At 39.7% G+C, this 25,420-nt stretch overlaps 2 protein-coding genes and 2 long non-coding RNA genes across 4 annotated transcripts; 2 read left to right on the forward strand and 2 right to left on the reverse strand.

Annotated features, from left to right (window-relative positions):
* The first annotated feature begins 278 nt into the window (after positions 1–278).
* LOC103419546 (uncharacterized) lies at positions 279–9,513 on the forward strand. The gene is made up of 15 exons (XM_029098863.2): positions 279–606; positions 1,200–1,430; positions 1,907–2,221; positions 3,049–3,156; positions 3,244–3,433; positions 4,267–4,529; positions 5,105–5,234; positions 5,730–5,809; positions 6,559–6,807; positions 6,894–6,970; positions 7,276–7,367; positions 7,834–7,916; positions 8,386–8,454; positions 8,715–8,840; positions 9,218–9,513. Exons 1-15 carry the CDS (start codon positions 472–474, stop codon positions 9,266–9,268), a joined length of 2,199 nt encoding a protein of 732 aa, XP_028954696.2. The 5' UTR covers positions 279–471; the 3' UTR covers positions 9,269–9,513.
* Positions 9,514–15,118: 5,605 nt separating this feature from the next.
* Positions 15,119–16,124, reverse strand: LOC114823359 (uncharacterized). Its single transcript, XR_003771450.2, has 2 exons — positions 15,598–16,124; positions 15,119–15,445 (listed from the first exon to the last, which is right to left on the reverse strand). It is a non-coding gene; the product is annotated as an uncharacterized lncRNA (long non-coding RNA).
* Positions 16,125–17,038: 914 nt separating this feature from the next.
* On the forward strand, positions 17,039–23,955 carry LOC139194931 (uncharacterized). Its single transcript, XR_011579720.1, has 2 exons — positions 17,039–17,173; positions 23,797–23,955. It is a non-coding gene; the product is annotated as an uncharacterized lncRNA (long non-coding RNA).
* A 446-nt stretch (positions 23,956–24,401) lies between these two features.
* LOC103408644 (uncharacterized) lies at positions 24,402–25,400 on the reverse strand. The gene is made up of 2 exons (XM_008347478.4): positions 25,071–25,400; positions 24,402–24,984 (listed from the first exon to the last, which is right to left on the reverse strand). The coding sequence occupies exons 1-2, from the start codon at positions 25,196–25,198 to the stop codon at positions 24,756–24,758; spliced, it is 357 nt and encodes a 118-aa protein (XP_008345700.2). The 5' UTR covers positions 25,199–25,400; the 3' UTR covers positions 24,402–24,755.
* Positions 25,401–25,420: the final 20 nt, after the last annotated feature.

The following is a 25,420-nucleotide window of genomic DNA, read 5'->3' on the forward strand; positions in this document are numbered from 1 at the left end:
AACTAAAACGCTTTTGTATTGTATATAAGCGTTTTTTTACAATTTTTGACCGTCAATTTGTTCTTTTGTCTCTGGATCCTTTCCACCAAATTCAACTAGTCCGGGATTCGGATCGTTGGATTTTGATTTAACGGCTACAAACATGGGCCTCTTTAAAATTATATAACTATAGCCGTTGGATCAAAATTCAACGGCTTAGATCTCGGACCGGTGGATTTGGTGGAAACGCCAGTTCGTCAAAGAAGAATAAAACGACGGCCACGTGGCCTCTTGTTATTGGGTAAAACAATCTCACGGTGAACGCCGTCAGCGCATAGGAACCGCACCCCTCAATCCACAGTCGAATATTGCTTCTCTCACTCTCTCTGTTTGCACAGTGGGTTTTTTAATTAGGGTTTTTCTAAATTGACAGCTTACAATTCTCTGTTGTTCGATTAATTCATCGGAGTTCATCCGGGGAAGACGACGACAATGGGCGCACAGAAAAAAGGTGCATCTAGGGTTTCAGAGGACCCTGAGGAACTGGCACGTGTCCCCTTGCAGGCCATCCTCTTAGCTGATAGTTTCACCACCAAATTCCGACCCATCACACTCGAACGCCCCAAAGTATATATCTTTCTCTCTCTTTATATCTATAGGCATGCATTATATATATATATGCGTGTGTGCGTGTGTGCGCCTATATCATTTGATTTATATATATGTATTTATGTGTTTTGTTTGACATTTGTGTGTATATATTTACATGAATGTATATATGTAAATGCAATTCAAGTAGTTTATAATGCAGTTTTAGTGGAATGGAAACAAGGGCTTTCGGAAAATTTGCGAAGTTTCGATCTTTTTTTTTTGTTAGTTTTCGATGATAGTTTTGGAAATTCGCAACTAAACAGATGTTATCATGGCTAATTGGGTTAGTATAATGGTCAATTGGTTTAATTGAGCTTAGGGAATGTTGATCACTGTTTCTGCTACTAGGCTGCTGGCTTAAAACTTTTAACATGTTTTCGACTGCTCTTGTTGAACGCTAACACTTGACGGTGAAGCTAGAAAACAAAGAAGGTATTAGAAGTTTTTTGTTTGAATTTTTTGTGTAGAGATGATCTTATAGGTAGTGACATCTGTATGCGCAACAAAGCTATGAATGCAAGTATTCTATGTGCATTGTCATGTTTATTGCTCGTTTCTTTTTTATGAAGGTGCTGTTGCCATTGGTAAATGTCCCGATGATCAATTACACCTTAGCATGGCTTGAGTCAGCTGGCGTTGAGGAGGTTTTTGTTTTTTGTTGTGCTCATTCTAAGCAAGTGATTGATTATTTGGAGAGTTCAGAGTGGTTTGCTCAACCCAACTTCACAGTCACAACGATTGAGTCGCATAATTCTGTTAGTGCTGGAGATGCTCTGCGCTTGATATATGAGCGCAACGTGGTATGTTCTTATCTTAACCTTCTTGCATTTCGTTTTCTCTATGTTTCCAAATATACTTAGACTTATATCTATATTCTTCATTTTGAGATAAGATCAATATAGGCATGATGTTTGTGATTTTGAAAAGTGGGAATCCCATTTGAACTAGATCGATGGTACACGACGTGATCCAAGACGTATACTCAGGATATTTTATTTCATTACAAATAGAAAACTTTCCCCCTTTATTCCAAATGACATTATCGCATCAGGTCACTATAATATGGTTAACTTGTACTAGAGTTACTCCACTTTCTCTGAATTTTTTGGATAATGTAATAAAATCTGAGATTTGTAGGGTGTTAGTTTCCCCTTTTGCCGCTACTTCTGTAACTATTTATTTTTAGTGAGGTTAATTTAAACGTATCCTGAATCTTTACAGTTGCAACATTTTTTGTACACTAGAATTTTTATTATTTTCCCTCTTTCCTCTACAGATACATGGAGATTTTGTCCTAATTAGTGGGGACACTGTGAGCAACATGTCGCTTACTCAGGTGCTTCAAGAACATAAAGAGAGAAGAAAAAAAGATAGTAATGCTGTGATGACAATAGTTATAAAACGGTCAAAGCCTTCTCAGATCACTCATCAATCTCGACTTGGCACTGATGAGCTGTTTATGGCAACAGATCCTAATACAAAGCAGCTTTTATATTATGAGGACAAGGCAGACGATACAAAAGGATCTATCTATCTCGATAAGTTGTTGATCGCTGAGAACCCTACAATTACTTTACACAATGATAAACAGGTAACATCTCAGCCCTGCCCTTGAAATTTTGTGGTTGTTTATTAATCTCTGTAGAAAGTCTACTTGATCTTTTTGTAGTGATCCTCAATAAATCTTAATTGTTTTACTGTCATCTGGTGAGGTCTTTCATTGTAATGTGCCTGTTGAAGGATCTTGCGGATGTTCGATTACTCTATCAGGTCTACATTTGTACTTACCCCGTAAAATAAATAACCATAATAAAAAGTTGATCTCTGACATGGAATTTGTGTGAATATCAAAACAAAAGAGATTTGAAAAGACTCCTAATTCAGAAATTTAGGACCATTTAGTTTGCAAAATCTCTTTTGCTAATTCTTCCCAAGCATTATCAAATGAGATGAAGCAAAGTAGCCTTATCCATGATTCAAGATTGACCCTGATTGCTTCTGTAATTAATGGAACTGAACCTTGAATCACACCTGTAGGTTTATTTGATTCATCAGTTCACCTGTATTAGGATATTATATTCAGTATAACGCTTATTAGAATCTGTAGTGAGCTGTAGTTTTAGTTTTGGCTCTCATGTTTCTCACTACTCTTGAAGTTAAGGGAAAAAAAAAATTCTTTCCTGTTATTTAGGACTTACAGTTGATAGATTTTTTGAATTCTCTTAGGGTAGAAATGGGTTTAGGGCATGGGTCTCATATTATCAAAAGGCTGTTTTATCTTCTTGGGGCAATGTGGCTGATGATGCCCTTGGTGTGAATCTATTTTGCAGAATCACCATTCACATTTTTATTGTGTTTGTATGGTGTGAATCTATTCTAACAACTATTCCACCAACTTTTTATTGTTAAAATCTGCAGGATTGCCATATTGACATATGCTCTCCTGAAGTCCTCAGCCTTTTCACAGACAATTTTGATTATCAACATCTACGTCGTCACTTTTTGAAGGGATTGCTTCTTGATGATGTATGTCTTGTACTGGACATCTCTTTGTTTATTCTGTGTTTATAGTTTACCTTGCAATTCTTCTAAGGGAACCATCTATCCATTCAGATTATGGGTTACAAAATATTCACTCATGAAATTCACTCGAGTTATGCGGCTAGAATTGACAACTTCCGAAGCTACGATACAGTTAGTAAAGACATAATTCAGAGATGGACTTACCCATTGGTGCCAGATGTGAAGTTTTTTGGGAATTCTTCAATAAAACTGGAAAGACGGGGGATGTATCGAGCATCAGGTAATGTTCAGTATATTGATGTGACATATAAATCGCATATAATTATTTATGTTTTTAATTTACTTTCTTTTGGTTTTGTTTTGTTTTTTTTTGGGGGGGGGGGGGGGATTACTTAGGGGCAGGGGGAGGGGTTGCTATTGACTGTGGACATCTTGATGAATGTTCTTTAGATATTTAGTGTTCCATCCTGTTTTATTTTTTAAATTATTGTATTCTATCACATTTAACCAACATTCTACAACCGTGGTTTGGTTCCAACTTCCAAGTGATTTTTCACTGTTATGTTGGCTGTCTTCATAAAGTCATTTGTTGGATAATTGTTCTTTGTGCCAATTCTTCAAATTCGCATCATAAATGCTCTGTGTCATCCTTTCCTACCTTTACGATCTGCCCTTCCCTATCGAAAGTAAGATTTGATCACCTAGTATTTGGTATAATTATAACGTTAAGAGACTTTACGAAGGCCAATGCTTATAAAATAAGTTGACTTTATTTCCTAAGGTCCTTGCATGCATAGATATATTGTGACTTAAGTTAAACTAATACTTGACTTCTAATTATAAGCAGTGAACTTAGAAAAAAAAATAAAAATCCCTTACTCAACTGCTGGAATAACTTGGCCTTTATGTACTAAAGTTAGCATTCACTTGCTGTTTATCCAATAGTTAGTAGCATTTAATAAAATTTTGGAAATTTGTTGGGTGATCTGCTCTGTAAACATAATAATAGCATGCCTGGTTGCTCCTGAAATGGTTGTCTGCTATTGTAAACTTAACCGGTTTTCTATTTTTTTATCTTATTATGTGTGATTTGATAAACTAGCTTCTCTTCAGACATAGGGCTATCACGCTCTGCACAGATTGGGCCTTTTACAGTCATTGGGAGTGGCACCAAGATTGGGAACAACACCAAAATTACAAATTCTGTTATTGGGGAAGGGTGCTCTATTGGATCAAATGTCTCAATAGAAGGCTCCTATATATGGGATAATGCCACCATTGAAGATGGCTGCAAGCTGAGGCATGCTATTGTATGTGATGGAGTGATAATGAAGTCTGGAGCAGTTTTGGAACCTGGTGTAGTTTTGTCTTTCAAGGTACGTGCCTTTAATCCTGTTTTAGCACTATTTCAAACTGTCAAATGTTAGTTCTTCTTTCTTGTCTATATAATGCTCAAAAAGAAAAAACTGAAGAAAATTGTACAATACAGATAGTAAGCAGTTTACTGGCCCATATATATAGTTTGAATCTTTTTACAGCGTTATAAATTCATTTGGACTTGTATTCTAGTGCTGATAAGATCTTTAAAATCTGTTGATGTTAAAATTAAGTTCTGAAATCAAAAGATTTATAACTTATATTCCCTTGATGTTAAAATTGTGCCTTGTTATCGTTTGCAAACTCCATGTTTAAATAGCATTTTCAGTTTGCAGTGTATTTGTCATTTCGTCCTGAGAAATACCTGTATTTCTCTCTTTTACTGTTCTTTTGATGTCATGCTCGATATTTTCTTAGAAGGAAATGTGAACCTTTGCCTGCTCAAATTTAGTTTGTCCTTGCAAATTGATCTTTCCTTTTTGTCTGGATTTGTATGAGCCAAATACATACATTTTGCATGTGGTTTTCTGAAGTCTTATCGATCTTAATGTGCTTTTACACTGTTTACCTTCAGGTTGTTATAGGACAAAAATTTATTGTCCCTTCATACTCAAAGGTATCTCGGCTTCAGCAGCCAACTAAGCTAGATAGTGACGATGAGCTGGAGTACGCTGACAATAGCAGCGGGATTGCAGAAATGTCATGTAATGTTTTCAAATTTTGTTCCTAAGCTTCATGTTTGTTCTTGTTGAGTTCTGTTATGTGCAAAAGAATGGCCTTAGCCATGTGCGATACTTTTAAGGCATCTGCTTTTTATTAGTCATATTGCTGCTCTTTAGATACTACAGATAATTAGCAGTAAATTTGTTGGAGTAGGATGATTTACTGGATTCTTTGTTTTATTTTGTGGATGACCATGGTTATTGATTTCCATAACTTTGTAATAAATGTCTCCTAAGTTTCTGGGACATGTCATCCAGATGCAATGAATTTATACTTGTTAATTGTCTATTTGATGAAATTAGTATTGATTTTAGCTTTGTTTGTCTGGATGTAGTAGTGGATATAGCAAATTTTGTTAGGGACAGCTGTCCCGTATTTTTAACCTCATTTAATTCCTTTTGTTTATACTTGTTATTAATGGTAAGAGATGTAATCTTTCTCATTGATATTTATCCTTATCATGTGGTTACCTGCAGCTATCACACCTACTGTGGATAAACTAAATGAGGAAACAACGAACCAACGAATGGAGACACAATGTTGGCCCAAATCTGAGGTTAGCTATGTAGTTTAATTCTGTTCTTGTATTCTCTGTAAATGCAAAAATTGTACAGTAAGTGCACTCAAGCTTTGGTGAACGGCTAAGCTCGTTAAGAGTAGATACTTAGGTTTTGAAGATTTAAGACAAAAAATTAAAAAAAAAAAATTGCTCAGACTAGCATTAATATTATGGGTGTTTGATTATTATACTTCACTCAGACATAGCATTGGATGACACAATCCCTTGAAATCCAGACTGAAAGACGACTATGTGTGGATTTGTGTCTATAAATTAGTTACAATTTAGCTTGCTCACAGCATGGTCCCTCCAATTTATAGGTAAATGTGGGTCAGAAGGGGGAAGGGTGTACATTTTTTCCCCTCATTAGTGTTTAAATGACCCTGAGATAGGGATGCTCCCAAGTGTGAGTATGGTTTGAATTCAAACACTAACAGGGGGAGGGGGGAGAATGAAAATGAATGATCGTTGACTTGAAAGAGCATTTGAAAATAATTCAATGACCACTGTTTGCTTTGACTTTGAACAACACCGATTCCTTTTTTTGCTATGTAAAGAAACTTGTACATTTCTCTTTATAGTGGTAGTGCTTATGCAATGATGAGCTTCAGCATTGTTTTAGTTCCATATTTCCCTCTTGTAAATAATGAGAATATTGTGTCTCACTTGCAATCTTTTATATGTCGTGGACTGTACTGCTGCATTTATCTTGACATTCTCTAATAACAGTTGTTATTGTTGATCAGCTTGGTACTGGTGGGGCTGGTTATGTTTGGTCAATTTGTGAAGGAGGCCACGATGAGGAGTGGAGGCATTCAGTTGCTCCCATTCCTCCTGACAAACTTTTGGAGGCAATACATGCTGCAGATGATGATTTGGAGCATGCTCAAGATGGCAGCTCCCTCCCACCTTCAGGAGAGTTAAAACCTGATTCTAATGATTCTGAAGGTGATGATGGAGAGTTTCGAGATGATTCTGCCTACTTTGAGAGAGAGGTGAACATTGTCAATTAGAATGCTGATGGTAAATACACACATACAAAGTTAAAACCAATCCTCAACAATTTCATTGTTATCTGCAGGTTGAAGCAACCTTTCTAAGAGCTGTGCATGAAAACATACAAGTAGACCACGTCATATTAGAAGTGAATTCACTGAGGTATTCCCTCGGTTTTCCCAATAGAACTCTATCAGTTACTCTTTTCCTTGTTATTGCACCTCCTATTTTTACTTTTCTGAAGGTATGCAAAATGGTCATTCTCTCTTAATATTTCGAGTTGTAGGCACAAACATGTATCTGATGAAACGATGCTAACTTATATTGAATTTTTTTTATTAAACCACTCATGATTACTCGCTTTTGTTAATTTCTTCAATTCTTGCATGACCTTTTATCCATATTTTGTAATGCGTTAGTATGTATGCTTTTGTTATTGATGCTTGCCACTTTTTTGTCCATTGCAGGCTGTCATACAACAAGGTGGCTGCGGACTGTGCTGGAGCTTTATTTTATTCAATGATGAAATTGGCATTAGAAACTCCACATGGTTCACCAGGTAGCTTTTCCCGAACTTGCTATTATCTTCCCAACTTTTCATTCAAAGAAGCTTCTTTATGATTGGAAACTTGTATTAATATACTTTGAGAAATATGCTTCTATTTCCTTGTTTAACAATCGGCATTCTCTGGAAAAGTAAAAAGGAATAATTCAATGAGGTGCCAAAGAAAAGGTGGGTGGTTTGGGTTTTGCAAGGGTTTTTCTCTATTATATGAGTTAAGATCACATTGGGGGTAAGACGTGCATACATGAAGTGGTCAAGGTTTTCTAAGTTTGTTTTACAGCATCCATATCTTAATTGAACAATTACATTGTAATTTTTGCTCAGCTGCAGTGTGAGTGCTATTTTCGTATTACTAACGTTGTTTGTCTTGCTTTGACAAAATAAATAAATAAATAAAATGTTGTTTGTCTTGCTTGTTGACATATGGTCTTAACTAAATCTTGTTCAATTCCTTTCTTAGGTGAATTGGTTCAAGCTACTGTTAACATATTTACAAATTGGAAAAAAATGCTGAAGTCTTACCTAGCAGAAATAGACGAGGAGGTTTGTAGTTGAATCCTTTTCTTTCATGCTTGTATTCGCTTCTTCAACCATTAAACTCTACAATGGTCTCTCGCACTAGTGAGATTAGTTACATGTGAAATGTCCCCTCCCTTCCAAGCTTCTGCAGACGTGCTGATTTCATTTTTATATCTGCATTATTCATTTACTTTCTTAAGCTTTGACGGTAGCGTGTGTGTTCCCTGTGCAGTCATATTAACCTTTGTTTCCATTTGACTTGAACCCCGAGTAGGTCAAATATCCTATCCTATATAAGGCATATTAAGTCCAATTAGTAAATTTTATGTTCACTTTTTCAAGTTAACTGCTGGACACCATGATCCCTTCGTTTTGACGGTTGTTAATGCGATGCTGATTATTCCTGTATAAACTGTGTTGCTAATTTTACCTTTACAGAATTGCGATGCTTATTTTGGTTAGTGTTTTGTACTGAGTATTTTTCAATTTCCAGATTGAAGTGATACTTAGATTTGAAGAAATGTGTGAGTCCTTTAAGGAATTCTCTCCTGTGTTCGACAAGGTATGTCTTCCTACACATGATCATAAACCAAGCATATAGAAATGGTGGATATGTTTCTGCCAAGTGCTTTTGCCAGGCTTTCTTTCTTAAGCAATGAAAAGCTATGGATAAAGCCATCTCAGAAACATTTTTGAATAAACGCTTTGCCAAAGTTAAATGAGATATTTGTTGTAACTTAGCCCTTTTTATTATCCTTAATTTCGTTTGCAATTTTGATCAGTTTTAATTTATTTTCTGACTGTTATAATTTTCTTTTCCAGATATTGCATCAACTGTACGAACTAGAAATTATACAAGAAGAAGCTATTATGAGGTGGGATGCCGAAAAGAAAAATGCAGAGGAAACAGATAGAGTTTATGTCAAGCAATCAGCGGCCTTTATTCAAGTAAGTACTATTATTTGATTTCTGTTCTATTACCTTACGCGATGATTAATAATCATTATATAACATAACGCACGCATGCTGCCATTGCACTAGGTGCAATTATTTATTCTATCAGTTTTGCAAATTCACTCCAGTGGCTGAGCTTTTTTAAATGAAATACGTCAAAATTTGACGTAGAAGTCTCTGTTATGTCCATATGCATTCAACATAAGAGAATAGTTCACAATTCGGGTTAATTTATTGAATGAAAAAGAAAAGGTTGATTTCTGGCAACCAAAATTTGATGGCATGAACTTAATGGTGCATCTTTTTTAGTTAAATTTCGCATGATGTTAGCCTTGCTTCACAGCAGTTTCATCTTTTGTGTCTTGTCTCAGTGGTTGAGAGAAGCCGAAGAAGAAGATGAAGATGAAGAAGATGAAGAATAGGGAGCAGGTGATGTACGTAGGTCCAATTTCGTGGCGGATGCTTTAAACGAAGGGGGATGCAATGTTGAACAAGTGTTTTCTGATAATGTTGTATGGTAGAAAGGGAGAGGCTTTGTCTATAGGCCGGAAAATGGGTTTTACAAATTATCATGCACTTTGCATGTGTGTAATTTTTGACAGAAAATTAATAGTAACATTCTGTGTATTTTTACCGTTCAAGGATATTTCTAAGAGCTGGTTTGGTATTGCTGTGCCTTTGGAAAAAAAACAGCTTCTGTTGTGCTTTGAGAATATGCTCATTTTTGCTGCTTCACGTTTTTAGTTTTTTTTTCATCCAAAACTGTGAAAATAAGTTATTTTTAAGTGTTTACCGAATATCTTTTTTAGTTTAGTTTTTTTTATACCCACTTTTCATAAAAGCTTAACCTTTGGAGAGAAGTGTTGGAATCTAAAGGTCTTCGCCTAAGCCGATCAAAGACAGAATATATAAAGTGTAAGTTCAATGCAAATGGAGGCCAAAACGAGTTAGGGGTGAGGATCGGAGATCAAGAAATACCAAAGAGCGATCGTTTTCGTTACCTAGGATCTATCTTGCAAAAAAACGAAGAATTAGATGGAGATCTCAACCATATAATACAAGCTGGATGGATGAAGTGGAAGAGTGCATCCGACGTGTTGTGTGACCGCCGTATGCCACTGAAGCTCAAGGGAAAATTTTATAGGACGGCGATGCTGTATGGCACAGAATGTTGGGCGGTGAAGCATCAACACGTACACAAAATGGGTGTAGCGGAGATAAGGATGCTTCGTTGGATGTGTGGGCACACGAGAAAGGATAAGATTAGGAATGAGGATATCCGGGGTAAAGTAGGAGTAGCCGAAATTGAAAGAAAGATGAGAGAAAATCGGTTACGATGGTTTGGACATGTGCAAAGAAGGCCTACTGATGTTCCGATTAGAAGATGCGACTATGGGACAGAGGTTCAGGGCCGAAGGGGTAGAGGAAGACCTAGGAAAACTTTGGAAGAAACTCTAAGAAAAGACTTAGAGTACTTGAATCTAACGAAGGACATGACACATGACCGAGCACAATGGCGTTCTAAGATTCATATAGCCGATCCCACTCAGTGACTTGGATTTTCCAAGTCTCCAACCGAGAAGTTTTCCTCACTCAGGAAATTAAGGGAACATTACCTCAACCTACATGCTCCACTCACAAAGCTTCAACAAAAGAAAATTCAAAGAACTTAGCGAAGAAGGCTTTGGTGTATTTAACACAATACGTTGAAATGAAGGAAAGCTTATTTATTGATATCCCCGATAAGCTACAAATTTGTACATATACATAAGTCAAAATCAACAAACAAGAGGGAGCTTTCACAAAGGTTGCTTAGGAGAAGTCTCAGCAGTCAGTAGAGCCCCAGAAAGAGAAGGCACCAGAGGGGGATCATTCGGAGCCTCAGTACTGGACAGAACCCTAGAAGGAGGAGACATCAGAGGTTGGTCATTTGGAGCTTCATTACGCGGTACAACCTCAGAAGACGAAGGCAATAAATGCCTTTGGAACAGACCCACAAATCTCTGATGATCAAGTAAAACCTGACCATCAAATTCCTTCATCTGGTCAAGCTTCCTCTTCATGTTTGTAGCATAGTCATGTGCGAGCCGGTGCAACTGTTTATTCTCATGCTTGAGCCCTCTAATCTCCTGTTTGAGACTCATCACTTCAGCCGCCAATGATTCAACTTGGCGGGTTCGAGCAAATAGGCGTTGGACCATATTAGACACAGAACCTGCACACTGAACACTGAGAGCCAGAGAATCCTTAACAGCTAACTCATCAGACCGTTTGGAAAGGAGTCTGTTATCTTTGGGAGTGAGAATGTTCCTGACCACTACCGCAGCGGTTATATCATTCTTCATCACGGAATCCCCAACGGTAAGAGGACCAGTAGGGGAGACGAAGGATGGGCGCCATATGTTGTCTGGAGAAGGCGGGGCTGCCTCTTCAACAAGGTTTAAGTCAAAACGACGGTTGGAGGGGCCATACATTTTCAAAGGTGTTGAAGAGAGAAGAGGTCGGACAAATCAAGATCTTAGAAGTGCAAGAATGGAGCTTCTACTGGTGGAGATTCAAGTGTGCTTTGGAACTTAATGCCAGCCCCTATAAAAATCTGCACTCGACGGAGCTTCAGAAATCGAAGAGGCATTTGCTTTCTCAAAAGCTGGGCTGCTCAGAGACCACGAGGGTCGATCTCAGAAATCGAAGAGGCGTTTGCTTTCTCAAAAGCTGGGCTGCTCAAAGACCATGAAGGCCGATCTCAGAAATCGAAGAGACGCTTGCTTTCTCAAAAGTTGGGCTGCTCAGAGACCACGATGGATGATCTTAGAAATCGAAGAGGCACCTACTTTTCCAGCCTTGTCAGCACCTGTCACACGCACACTCAGCTTTGCGGAAATTATGAGCATTCTGTCGAAGACTTCTGGTGAAGAAGAAAGCACATGAGTCTTACTGTTCAATCACCCACTTCCCACACGCAATAGTAGCTCATGGGTACCATAGATAACTTTGCTAAAGTTCTCTGCCAAAGTTCGTGAAGCTTGCAGCTCCCACTACATCGCTCTGACCAAGAAGGGTAAAAGAATAGCAAAGAAACAGCACTCACAAAGTTTAGACACATAAATTTTGAAGGTATAGCTACCATATTATTACCCACAAGGGTAAAGGAACAGTACCACTGCTGGATAATTGGAAAGTCCCTGTGTGTCAACCTCTGTGCTTTGTGGCAAGGTAGACTAGCAAACATGCCCAACCTTTACTCACATTCGAGAAAACACTCCCAACAAGATTGCTTGCTCCAAAATCGAAGAGGCACCGTCCTCCGAATCTCGAGAGCCAGACTCCCAACATGACTACTTTCTCAAAAATCGAAGAGAGGGTAAAAGAACAGTACCATTGCTGGATAATTGGAAAGTCCCTGTGTGTCAACCTCTGTGCTTCGTGGCAAGGTAGACTAGCAAACATGCCCAACCTTTACTCACATTCGAGAAAACACTCCCAACAAGATTGCTTGCTCACAAATCGAAGAGGCACCGCTTTTCGAATCTCGAGAGCCGAATCTCCTTGGATAAAGCTGTCTGTAATATTCACACGCAACATCAGCTTTCCAGATACCACAGATCACTTTTTTCAAAGTGCTCTGACAGAGTTAAAACATGTGAAGCTGGCAGCTCTCACTACCGTGCTATGACCAAGTAGGGTAAAGGAATATCATTACTACTTGTTGTTAAGGAGACTCCTATATATGTCGACCTTCATCCCCAACGGACAGGCATACCTGCAAAAATGCTCAACCCTTCCTCATATCTGAGAGGGCACTCCCAACGAAGCATTTCGAAATATTCAGCTTTCTTTCCCCCCGATAATACCTTTGCAAACAAGCTATACTAGAGCAAGAATATCTCATATCATCAGGGTTAAAAGCAAGAGTATCCCATATCATGCTTTTTCCCTGTCTTTTCCTTTGGCATTGTTCTTACCTGCAAGACAAGGAGAAAGAGAGCAATCAGTCATCACTTGGAATCAAGCTTCCAGCCAGGAACTGACTGCCTGGAACCCCTTACCTGATTACTTACCTGACATTACTCTCGAGTACTCATCTTCAACATCTTATGCTTTCAGGGAAGATACTGCATCTGCCTGAGGAACAGATAGGGCAAGGGAGAAGGATACAAGGAAGCATGTAGAGACAAGCGTAACAGCACACGTGCCGATACATCCATTACTTTGTCAAAGTAAAAGTATCCCATATCAGTAGGGTCGAACGTACTCTAGATTTGATGGACTTGTTTTGACCCTCAAATTCTTCAATCGACCTTATACTCTGGAGGAAACCAGAAAACCCTCCAGCACAGTTCAAGAATAAGCCTGTGAAAAGTTACTTTTTCAAAAGCAAAAGTATCACATATCATCTCTTCTCATTTTCTTCTCTTTATCCTTCATGCTGCCTGCAAGATAGGGAGAATGTGAACAATCAGCCGGAGCTCTGATTGCTTACCTTGTCTGTCACCTCTTTCAGCAGATCCCCTAGCTCGGCAACTTGGGGAACTCCTACTACATGGTTTGTATCGCGCTTGACCAAGCCTGAAACTACGAGTAAGCTTCAAGTGAAATTGATACATTACCTTGTGCATCTCCACCAGTTAAAGATACCCCTGGATGGAGGAAGAGTAATTCCAGAGAAGATGCCACATGTACCTATGAGACAGATAAGGCAAGTCAAGACGATACCACACTCCGATACTTAGAAGTTTCGTGATTACGAGATCATTCTCCCACAATATTTCCTAATGTCATTTGTACTAAATCATTCACTTGTACTCACTAAAGGAGAGCTTGAACCTATGTACTTGTGTAAACCCTTCACAATTAATGAGAACTCCTCTATTCCGTGGACGTAGCCAATCTGGGTGAACCACGTACATCTTGTGTTTGTTTTCCTATCTTTATCCATTTATATACTTATCCACACTAATGACCGGAGCAATCTAGCGAAAATCACAAAAAGCGACCGTTTTCGCTACCTAGGATCTATCGTGCAAGAGAACGGAGAATTAGATAGAGATCTCAACCATAGAATACAAGCTGGATGGATGAAGTGTAAGAGTGCATCCGGCGTGTTGTGTGACCGTCGTAGACCATTGAAGCTCAAGGGAAAATTTTATAGGACGGCAATAAGGCCATCGATGTTGTATGGCACAGAATGTTGGGCGGTGAAACATCAACACGTACACAAAATGGGTGTGGCGGAGATGAGGATGCTTCGTGGGATGTGTGGGCACATGAGAAAGGATAAGATTGAGAATGAGGATATCCGAGGTAAAGTAGGAGTAGCCGAAATTGAAGGAAAGATGAGAGAAAATCAGTTCCGGTGATTTGGACATGTGCAAAGAAGGCCTACTGACGCTCCGGTTCGAAGATGTGACTACGGGACAGAGGTTCAGGGCCGAAGGGGTAGATGAAGACCTAGGAAAACTTTGGAAGAGACTCTAAGAAAAGACTTAGAGTACTTGGATCTAATGGAGGACATGACACAAAACCGAGCGCAATGGCGTTCTAGGATTCATATAGCCGACCCCACTTAGTGGGAAAAGGCTTTGTTGTTGTTGTTGTTTTCATAAAAGCACTTCAGTACCAAATCAGTACTAAGAGACATGATATTGTTAAGCTAACAGTGAGAAATGTCAAATGACTCTTCATTAATATTGTGCTTAAGGGTAAATTTATGTCGTTTTTAATGTAATTTAATCCACTCTAATACAAACTTTAGTCGTAAAAACAAACTCATCGGAAAAAAGTACAAGTATGAAGTTGCAAGAACATTATTTAAGGCGTTGTCTAGTTATTACGTTAAATATGGCGCTAGCCACTTATCTCGACCCGACATTGTCACCAAATTAAGATCACCTCAAAAGATTAACCAAATTGGATCTGCTATTGTGAAAACTTTCATTGTTCATGGGAAATCTTGTGTTCATCTATTTGTTTTAGTATAGTTAATACTGATTTGATACTAAGGTGCTTTTATAAAAAGTGAGCATAAAAAAAAACTGAGCTTAAAAATATGTTTGGTAAACATTTAAAAAAAACTTATTTTCACAGTTTTAGGTAAAAAAAAAGCTGAAAATATGAAGCAGCAAAAATGAACTTACTATCACTGCACAGCACAAGCAAATTTTTCCAAAGCACAACAATACCAAAACCAACCCTAATAGAAGGTCGAAATGATGCTGCAGCAGCAGCACAAGAGCAATTATCTCTGCCCAAAAGTGTAAGAAACATGAAGGAAATTTGCAAATTGATGAAATTAAACACAAAAATTGACTACAATTCAAAGGGAGAATACCGAGTACTGAGGAGCAAGTTGCAACACACACAGCATTTGCAACATCTCTCTCTCACTTGTTTATTACATAACATTTATTCAAACTCAACAGAGAAAAATTACAGATAAAAGCTACAAGAACATCTTGATCGACAAGCCTGGAACGTAGCGAGTGGATAATGTTCACCAACGAGGGGGGCCACCGCCAGGGCCACCTGGTCCGCCAGGGCCGCCGCCGAACACTGGTCCACAGCAGCTCTCAAACAAGCAGCAGCAGCACAAGATATAAGCACTGCAGTAGTAATACACGCCAAGATGATATTAGTTAGAAAAAACTTAAAAAACAATAATATAAACAGCTATATTACGGATAATACTTAGGTCCTGAGCAGTCAGACATACTGTAGTCGTAAATGAACAATTTCTGCATTTTGCTAAACTCACCAAGATGAGATAAAGCTGCATATACCGCTGCAGAGGTCACCTAAGCAACCAAACCCTCCCGGACCTCCTCCTCCCGGCGGTCCCCATGGTGGTGGCATTCCTCTCTGATGGAGATGATGATCTGATCTCTCTCTCTCTCTCTTGATCAAAAAAGACCTATGGATATTTCTTCAGCTTCCTTCCTTGCTGAAATTGCAACGTAGCTATTGAAGTTGATCAGCTATATATACATAAAACTCTTGTATATCTAGATGTTTGTTGTTAATTAAGTGACACTTTTACAGAGAGAGAGAGAGAGAGAGAGAGCTTAGCGGCCAAGTATGGCATTCAATATCCTTTTCTATCTCGCTTTCTTCTTTAATTTGGTGGTTCCTGTTGTTTCATCTACTTCACGGGGAAGTAACAAACCTAACGTTCATGCATAAACCTAACATTCAAACCTTCCCTTTTGTGACCGACAAGATAAACAGAAGGTTTATCGTGGCATCATAGCTAGCTATTTCAATATTCAAAAAGTTCACACAACAATTTTTTTTTTTTTTCGTTTATGTATATATTTTTCAACTTCTTAGAGCACTTCCACAGTGGGAAACTCTCTTCAGGCTATTCGCTATTTAATCCACCTAATAAACAGTAATTTTTTTTTGTATCTCTACCGTTGCACTTAAATAGCCCTAATAATAGACAATAAAATATTATTATTTTTTAAATAATTCAAAATAATTTTATTTGTAATTTCAGATAAGATTTTTAATCGGTTTCTTTGTATCACTTTCTATTAAAAATTTTATTTTTATTATTTTTAATTTTTTCTTTTCACATGGTGCAAAATTTTTGTTATTTTCACATGGTGCCGATGCACCATTCCAAAATTTTTTTTATTATTATTATTTTTCTTCTTCTTTTCACATGGTGCCAACTCACCAAGCTGTGTTTTTTTTTTCTTTCTTTTTCAAACTCAACAGCTTTCTTTTTCAACCAGCACCCAGACTTTTAACCCGTGTCCCCCTCCCCCTCCCCCCAACGCACCCAAACCCTCCTCGCCTCATCGCACCCACCTCAGCCTCCATCAATGGTCCCGATCATCCCCGCTCCCTAACCAAACTCTCTCTCTCTCTCCTCTTTCCCCCAAAAACAAATCCCAAATCGTGCGATCTTGGCGCGCCAATGGAAGGAGGAAGATCGCGAGTGCGTGGGGGCGAAGGCGGTGTGGAGTGCGGCGGCAGCTGCGGCGGAGGAAGGACTAGATCTCTGCCATTTGTCTGTGGGTGTTCATCAACCTCGGCGACAAACTCCAGCGAGAGCCATTGGGTTCGAAGCCTGGGTTTTACAATTTTTTTTAATTTTTTTAATTTTACTTTTTTTATTAATATTTTATATTTTTATTAATTAAATATTGTGGCTGACGTCAGCCCACGTCAAGTTGCCTTCGGGCTGGCAACGCTTGCTGGGCCTCTCCCTCGGGCTCCATCGCCAGCACAAGTTAGGCTTGGTTGCTCGGGCTCTCTACCACTGTTCGCGGGCCTGTCCCTCGGGGGAAAGCACACGCTGCAAGTGCTCTTAACACAGATGTCTTGTACGTGGACAGACCATTTATTTTTTTTATATTATTGTAGTTTTTGAGAAAAAGTAACACTAGGAAAAAAGCTAGTTGGTAAGTTTTTTTTATATATTGTGGTAGTTTTTATCACAAATGATTATTGAAATTGACCCATCCTATCAAGGTGGTCCTTGAAATTGAAAATTAATCAATGTAGTCTCTGAAAATGAGTGTGGCAAATTAATGTGGTCATTTCGTCATATTTCGGTTAAAAATTATGTTAAGTGCTGACATGACATTTAAATGGGTCTCACAAATTTATTAAAATATTATTTTATGAAATAAAAAGATTTAAATATTAAAAAACAATTTTTAGTTTTTATAATTAAAAACTTGAAACATAAAAAATAAGAATAAGGAGATGATTGAACACTGTTCATCATCTTCTTCCCCTCCCAACCTCCCACTACAGCCCCCACCCTACACCCCCATTCCCACTCTCTGGGTAGAGTGCCTCCGTCAGAACTGTGGTCGGGTTCCCGGGTCAGTTGAAAGATCTTTGGCGCACACATGGTGGCCATTGGATTTTCCCACCCTGTTCCTCCACCTTCGTGTGGCGAACCTTCGACGGCCTCCTAGTCGGTTTCGTCATCATAGAAACGGGGACCGGAACAATCTCATGGACAAAGTTCAAGAATCTCAGGAAATTTTCAAGAACCTAGAAATCTAACCCATTTTCTTCACAAAAAATCTAACTCAAAAATCTGCCGGAACGGAACCAATAATCTCATAAAATGTTAAGAACCCAGATGAAAAACACTAAATCAAGCTAAAAACAAGGAAATTTCAAGAAATTAACAACAAGAAATGTCAAGAATTTAAAACATAAAAACTTTAAAAAAATTTATCCTCACGGGAAGAAGATGATGAACAGTGTTCAATTATCTTCTTTTTTTATTATTATTTAAATATATATTTTTTATATTTAAATATTTTTAATTAACAAAATAATATTTTATTAAATTTGTGAGACCCATTTAAGTGCCACGTCGGCACTTAACATAATTTTTAACAGAATTGTGAAGAAATGATCACATTGATTTGCGACACTCATTTTCAGGAATTACATTGATTGATTTTCAATTTCAGAGACTACTTTGATGAGATGAGTCAATTTCAGGAACCATTTGTGACAAAAACTTTTTATTTTTATTTTTATATATTGTTGTAGTTAGGTTCAGGGCCGAAGGGGTAGAGGAAGACCTAGGAAAACTTTGGAAGAGACTCTAAGAAAAGACTTAGAGTACTTGGATCTAACGAAGGACATGACACAGGATCGAGCACAATGGCGTTCTAAGATTCATATAGCCGATCCCACTCAGTGACTTGGATTTTCCAAGTCTCCAACCGAGAAGTTTTCCTCACTCGGGAAATTAAGGGAACACTACCCCAACCTACATGCTCCACTCAGAAAGCTTCAACTTACAAGCTTCAACAAAAGAAAATTCAAAGAACTTAGCGAAGAAGGCTTTGGTGTATTTAACACAATACGTTGAAATGAAGGAAAGCTTATTTATTGATATCCCCGATAAGCTACAAATATCTACATATACATGAGTCAAAATAAACACACAAGAGGGAGCCTTCACAAAGGTTGCTTAGGAGAAGTCTCAGCAGTCGGTAGAGCCCCAGAAAGAGAAGGCACCGGAGGGGGATCATTTGGAGCCTCAGTACTGGACAGAACCCTAGAAGGAGGAGGCATCAGAGGTTGATCATTTGGAGCTTCATTACGCGGTACAGCCCCAGAAGACGAAGGCAATAAATGCCTTTGGAACAAACCCACAAATCTCTGATGATCAAGTAAAACCTGACCATCAGTTTCCTTCATCTGGTCAAGCTTCCTCTTCATGTTTGTAGCATAGTCATGTGCGAGCCGGTGCAACTGTTTATTCTCATGCTTGAGCCCCCTAATCTCCTGTTTGAGACTCATCACTTCAGCCGCCAATGATTCAACTTGGCGGGTTCGAGCAAATAGGCGTTGGGCCATATTAGACACAGAACCTGCACACTGAACACTGAGAGCCAGCGAATCCTTAACAGCTAACTCATCAGACCGTTTGGAAAATAGTCTGTTATCTTTGGGAGTGAGAAGGTTCCTGGCCACCACCGCAGCGGTCATATCATTCTTCATCATGGAATCCCCAACGGTAAGAGGACCAGTAGGGGAGACGAAGGATGGGCGCCATATGTTGTCTGGAGAAGGCGGGGCTGCCTCTTCAACAAGGTTCAAGTCAAAACGACGGTCGGAGGGGCCAGACATTTTCAAAGGTGTTGAAGAGAGAAGAGGTCGGACAAATCAAGATCTTAGAAGTGCAAGAATGAAGCTTCTACTGGTGGAGATTCAAGTGTGCTTTGGAACTTAATGCCAGCCCCTATAAAAATCTGCACTCGACGGAGCTTCAGAAATCGAAGAGGCGCCTGCTCAGAAATCGAAGAGGCGTTTGCTTTCTCAAAAGCTGGGCTGCTTAGAGATCACGAGGGTTGATCTCAGAAATCGAAGAGGCGTTTGCTTTCTCAAAAGTTGGGCTGCTCAAAGACCACGAAGGCCGATCTCAGAAATCGAAGAGGCGCTCGCTTTCTCAAAAGCTGGGCTCCCCAGAGACCACGAGGGCCGATCTCAGAAATCGAAGAGGCACCTACTTTTTCAGCCTTGTCAGCACCTGTCACACGCACACTCAGCTTTGCGGAAATTATGGGCATTCTGTCAAAGACTTCTGGGGAAGTAGAAAACACATGAATCTTACTGTTCAATCACCCACTTCCCACACGCAACAATAGCTCATGGGTACCACAGATAACTTTGCCAAAGTTCTCTGCCAAAGTTGAGCACGTGAAGCTTGCAGCTCCCACTACATCGCTCTGACCAAGAAGGGTAAAAGAATAGCAATTTTAACACTCCCAACAAGATTGCTTGCTCCAAAATCGAAGAGGCACCGCCTTCCGAATCTCGAGAGCCAGACTCCCAACATGATTACTTTCTCAAAAATCGAAGAGACACTGCTCCTCGAATCTCGAGAGCCAGACCCCCAGCATGATTACTTTCTCAAAAATCGATGAGGCATCGTTCTCCGAATCAATCGAAGAGGCGCTCGCTTTCTCAAAAGCTGGGCTGCTCAGAGACCACGAGGGCCGATCTCAGAAATCGAAGAGGCACCTACTTTTCTAGCCTTGTCAGCACCTGTCACACGCACACTCAGCTTTGCAGAAATTATGGGCATTCTGTCAAAGACTTCTGGTGAAGTAGAAAGCACATGAATCTTACTGTTCAATCACCCACTTCCCACACGCAACAATAGCTCATGGGTACCACAGATAACTTTGCCAAAGTTCTCTGCCAAAGTTGAGCACGTGAAGCTTGCAGCTCCCACTACATTGCTCTGACCAAGAAAGGTAAAAGAATAGCAAAGAAACAACACTAACAAAGTTTAGACACATAAATTTTGAAGGTCTAGCTACCATATTATTACCCACAAGGGTAAAGGAACAGTACCACTGCTGGATAATTGAAAAGTCCCTGTGTGTCAACCTCTGTGCTTCGTGGCAAGGTAGACTAGCAAACATGCCCAACCTTTACTCACATTCGAGAAAACACTCCCAACAAGATTGCTTGCTCCAAAATCGAAGAGGCACCGTCCTCCGAATCTCGAGAGCCAGACTCCCAACATGACTACTTTCTCAAAATCGAAGAGAGGGTAAAGGAACAGTACCATTGCTGGATAATTGGAAAGTCCCTGTGTGTCAACCTTTGTGCTTCGTGGCAAGGTAGACTAGCAAACATGCCCAACCTTTACTCACATTCGAGACAACACTCCCAACAAGATTGCTTGCTCCAAAATCGAAGAGGCACCGCCCCCCGAATCTCGAGAGCCAGACTCCCAACATGATTACTTCCTAAAAAATCGAAGAGACACTGCTCTCCGAATCTCGAGAGTCAGACCCCCAGCATGATTGCTTTCTCAAAAATCGAAGAGGCATCGTTCTCCGAATCTCGAGAGCCAGATACCACAGACCACTTTTTCAAAGTGCTCTGACAGAGTTAAAACATGTGAAACTGGCAGCTCCCACTACCGTGCTATGACCAAGCAGGGTAAAGGAATAACATTACTACTTGTTGTTAGGGAGACTCCTATATATGTCGACCTCCATCCCCAACGGACAGGCAGACCTGCAAAAATGCTCAACCCTTCATCATATCTGAGAGGGCACTCCCAACGAAGCCTTTCGAAATATTCAGCTTTCTTTCCCCCCGATAATACCTCTGCAAACAAGCTATACTAGAGCAAGAATATCTCATATCATCAGGGTTAAAAGCAAGAGTATCCCATATCATGCTTTTTCCCTGTCTTTTCTTTTGGCCTTGTTTTTACCTGCAAGACAAGGAGAAAGAGAGCAATCAGTCAGCACTTGGAATCAAGCTTCCAGCCAGGAACTGACTGCCTGGAACCCCTTACCTGATTACTTACCTGGCATTGCTCTCGAGTACTCATCTTCAACATCTTATGTTTCCAGGGAAGATTCCGCATCTGCTTGAGGAACAGATAGGGCAAGTGCGAAGGATACAAGGAAGCATGTGGAGACAAGCGTAACAGCACACGTGCCGATACATCCATTACTCTGTCAAAAGCAAAAGTATCCCATATCAGCAGGGTGGAACGTACTCTAGATTTGATGGACTTGTTTTGACCCTCAAATTCTTCAGTCGGCCTTATACTCTGGAGGAAACCAGAAAACCCTCCAGCTCAGTTCAAGAATAAGCCTGTGGAAAGTTACTTCTTCAAAAGCAAAAGTATCTCATATCATCTCTTCTCATTTTTCTTCTCTTTATCCTTCATGCTGCTGCAAGATGGGGAGAAGGTGAACAATCAGTCGGAGCTCTGATTGCTTACCTTGTGTGTCACCTCTTTCAGCAGACCCCCTAGCTCGGCGACTTGGGGGACTCCTACTACATGGTTTGTATCGCGCTTGACCAAGCCTGAAACTACAAGTAAGCTTCAAGTGAAATTGATACATTACCTTGTGCATCTCCACCAGTTAAAGATACCACCCCTGGATGGAGGAAGAGTACTTCCAGAGAAGATGCCACATCTACCTATGAGACGGATAAGGCAAGTCAAGACGACACCACACTCCGATACTTAGAAGTTTCATGATTACGAGATCATTCTCCCACAATATTTCCTAATGTCATTTGTACTAAATCATTCACTTGTACTCACTAAAGGAGAGCTTGAACCTATGTACTTGTGTAAACCCTTCACAATTAATGAGAACTCTTCTATTCCGTGGACGTAGCCAATCTGGGTGAACCACGTACATCTTGTGTTTGCTTTCCTATCTCTATCCATTTATATACTTATCCACACTAATGATCGGAGCAATCTAGCGAAGATCACAAAAAGCGACCGTTTTCGCTACCTAGGATCTATCTTGCAAGAGAACAAAGAATTAGATGGAGATCTCAACCATAGAATACGAGCTGGATGGAAAGAGTGCATCCGGCGTGTTGTGTGACCGTCGTAGGCCACTGAAGCTCAAGGGAAAATTTTATAGGACGGCAATAAGGCCAGCGATGTTGTATGGCACAGAATGTTGGGTGGTGAAGCATCAACACGTACACAAAATGGGTGTAGCGGAGATGAGGATGCTTCGTGGGATGTGTGGGCACACGAGAAAGGATAAGATTGGGAATGAGGATATCCGAGGTAAAGTAGGAGTAGCCGAAATTGTAGGAAAGATGAGAGAAAATCGGCTCCGGTGATTTGGACATGTGCAAAGAAGGCCGACTGACGCTCCGGTTCGAAGATGTGACTACGGGACAGAGGTTCAGGGCCGAAGGGGTAGAGGAAGACCTAGGAAAACTTTGGAAGAGACTCTAAGAAAAGACTTAGAGTACTTGGATCTAACGGAGGACATGACACAAAACCGAGCGCAATGGCGTTCTAGGATTCATATAGCCGACCCCACTTAGTGGGAAAAGGCTTTGTTGTTGTTGTTGTTGTTGTTGTTGTAGTTTTTAAGAAAAAGTAACACTAGGTAAAAAGCTAGTTGGTAAGTTTTTTCAGTTGGTGGTGTTACGATACGCACACCGTCGTTAATTAAGCATGACACATATTTGAAAGAAAACAAAAGATCAATAGGGTACGCGATTTAGACTTAATAAATAGTATTAATCTATGTACATAGCGTATGCATTATATTTTAGGGGTGTGCTATCCATACATCCCAAATTACTTCTTACATACTCTTTGTTAATTTATGTCCGTTGATCTTCTTCCATTCATCCGATCCGACGGTCGAAAATTAAAAAAATATGTGAGAAGTAAAATGAGTTGTGTGGATATCACGCCCCTATATTTCACTGTTTGAGGTGGATTGAATATTATTCTGCTGTCATAATGTCTATATGTTCTGTTATGTAGAACTCATCTTTATGCTTTTACATTGATGGCATTCTCTAGGATTTACACTGTTTTGCTGCTTTTGTGGATCTATAAGGATCGAGATCGAATCATTTTAATTCCTAGCGTTCAAATAGTAGTTTAAAATATGTAATATAACATGATTAACATCTGTTTGGATAAGGCTTTCCTTCTTTTCAGGTTGAAAAATATGCTTAATTCAAAAGGGAAGAAACATGGTGAATCTGACGTGAAAATAAGGAAACAAAACAAACAATCGTGGTTGGATAAGTGTGATGTAAATTTGATGACGGAGTGGATCGAAAATCAAACATGAAAGGCAAAAATCTAGTAGCAAAATCTAAGCATGCAAATTTGAGCTCCGATGTCCAATTTGGGCGCATGACTCGTTGTTTTGAAGAGAATGGTGTCGTGAGTTCAACCTATTGCGTTGTTGTGAATATGGGCTTTTTTGGTCAAATTCTTTCGATTACTATGTTTTATTAGCACTTGAAAATTTTATGATATTTTGTTATTTTCATACCTCGTTTCATATTTGTATTCCTCAAAACTCTGGTGTAAATGGTATTATAAGTATCCTAGGGAGCTGAGGTTTGATATATTCATATTATTCATTAGACTTTGACGTTTTTTCGTATTCTCTATGTGGCTTTCATTTCTTATGTATTAAGATTATCGTTTGATATATTTTCTTTGTCACGTTTGAGTCTTAGTGCTACGTTTTCAAACACTTACACATTTTATATGTACGAGTTTATTTCATGCAAAAATGAAACAAAAGTAAATAGCAAATTATAAATTTAAATAAATTTAAAACTCAGTACTGTCTCAGGATTACAACTCAGTAATGACTGGAATTACACAGACTTGTTCTTCTTGACCCCAGAAAAAAGGTGGTCGCCTATGGTTCGATCTCAATTTAACGGTAGCTGATCATTTAATTTTTTTTACTGTACTTTCTTCTTCAATATTAAATTAAACTCAAACAGTAAATGATCATCAATTATTTGGACTCGGAATTTAGTCGGAATTACAACTCTATTTCTAATTCAAAGATATTGTACACGTTCCTGCTACTACTGTATATGCTGCGTATGCAACACAACAGATTTCTGGAAACTCAAGCCTGCTTGATGATCTCATGGAGGTGGTGGTCCAGGCGGGCCAGCTGGACCGGGGGGGCCAGGTGGGCCAAAGGGAGCAGGAGGCCCTGGTGCAGGTGGGCCAAAGGGTGCGGGAGGCCCTGGTGCAGGTGGGCCAAAGGGTGCGGGAGGCCCTGGTGCAGGTGGCCCAAAGGGTGCTGGAGGCCCTAGTGGTGGCCCACCAAAGCAGTCTTGCAATAACCAGCAGCAACACAGAAAACTCACACTGCCAAACTCCCATAAACAAAATGGTCATTTAGAGAGAGGGAATGAGACGAGTTAAGATGTAGATTTACATACATATATACGTACCATGCACCAATGAAATCACAAAAGCCACCGAAGAGAGGATGCGGACCAGGCGGTCCGGGAGGTCCTCCGAAACCAGGCGGTCCGGGAGGCGGTCCAGGAGGTCCTCCGGGACCTCCACCAGGTCTCATTGGTAGCTAAGCTACGTACTCACTAGGCCTATACGTACGACCACCTTCTTCAACAAAACGAAGCCTGCAGAGAATAAGGTTTTATGCATGGCAGTGCAGTGCAGGGAACAACTTGTACAAGTTCTTAAGGTTGATGATAGCTAGGGTTTATAGGAAGATAGAATTAACTAGACTATACGAGAAGCAACTACTGTATATATTGCGTTTGACCATATCCTCCAG

This window comes from Malus domestica, chromosome 04 (assembly GCF_042453785.1).
Source record: "Malus domestica chromosome 04, GDT2T_hap1".
Taxonomy (NCBI): Eukaryota; Viridiplantae; Streptophyta; class Magnoliopsida; order Rosales; family Rosaceae; genus Malus; species Malus domestica.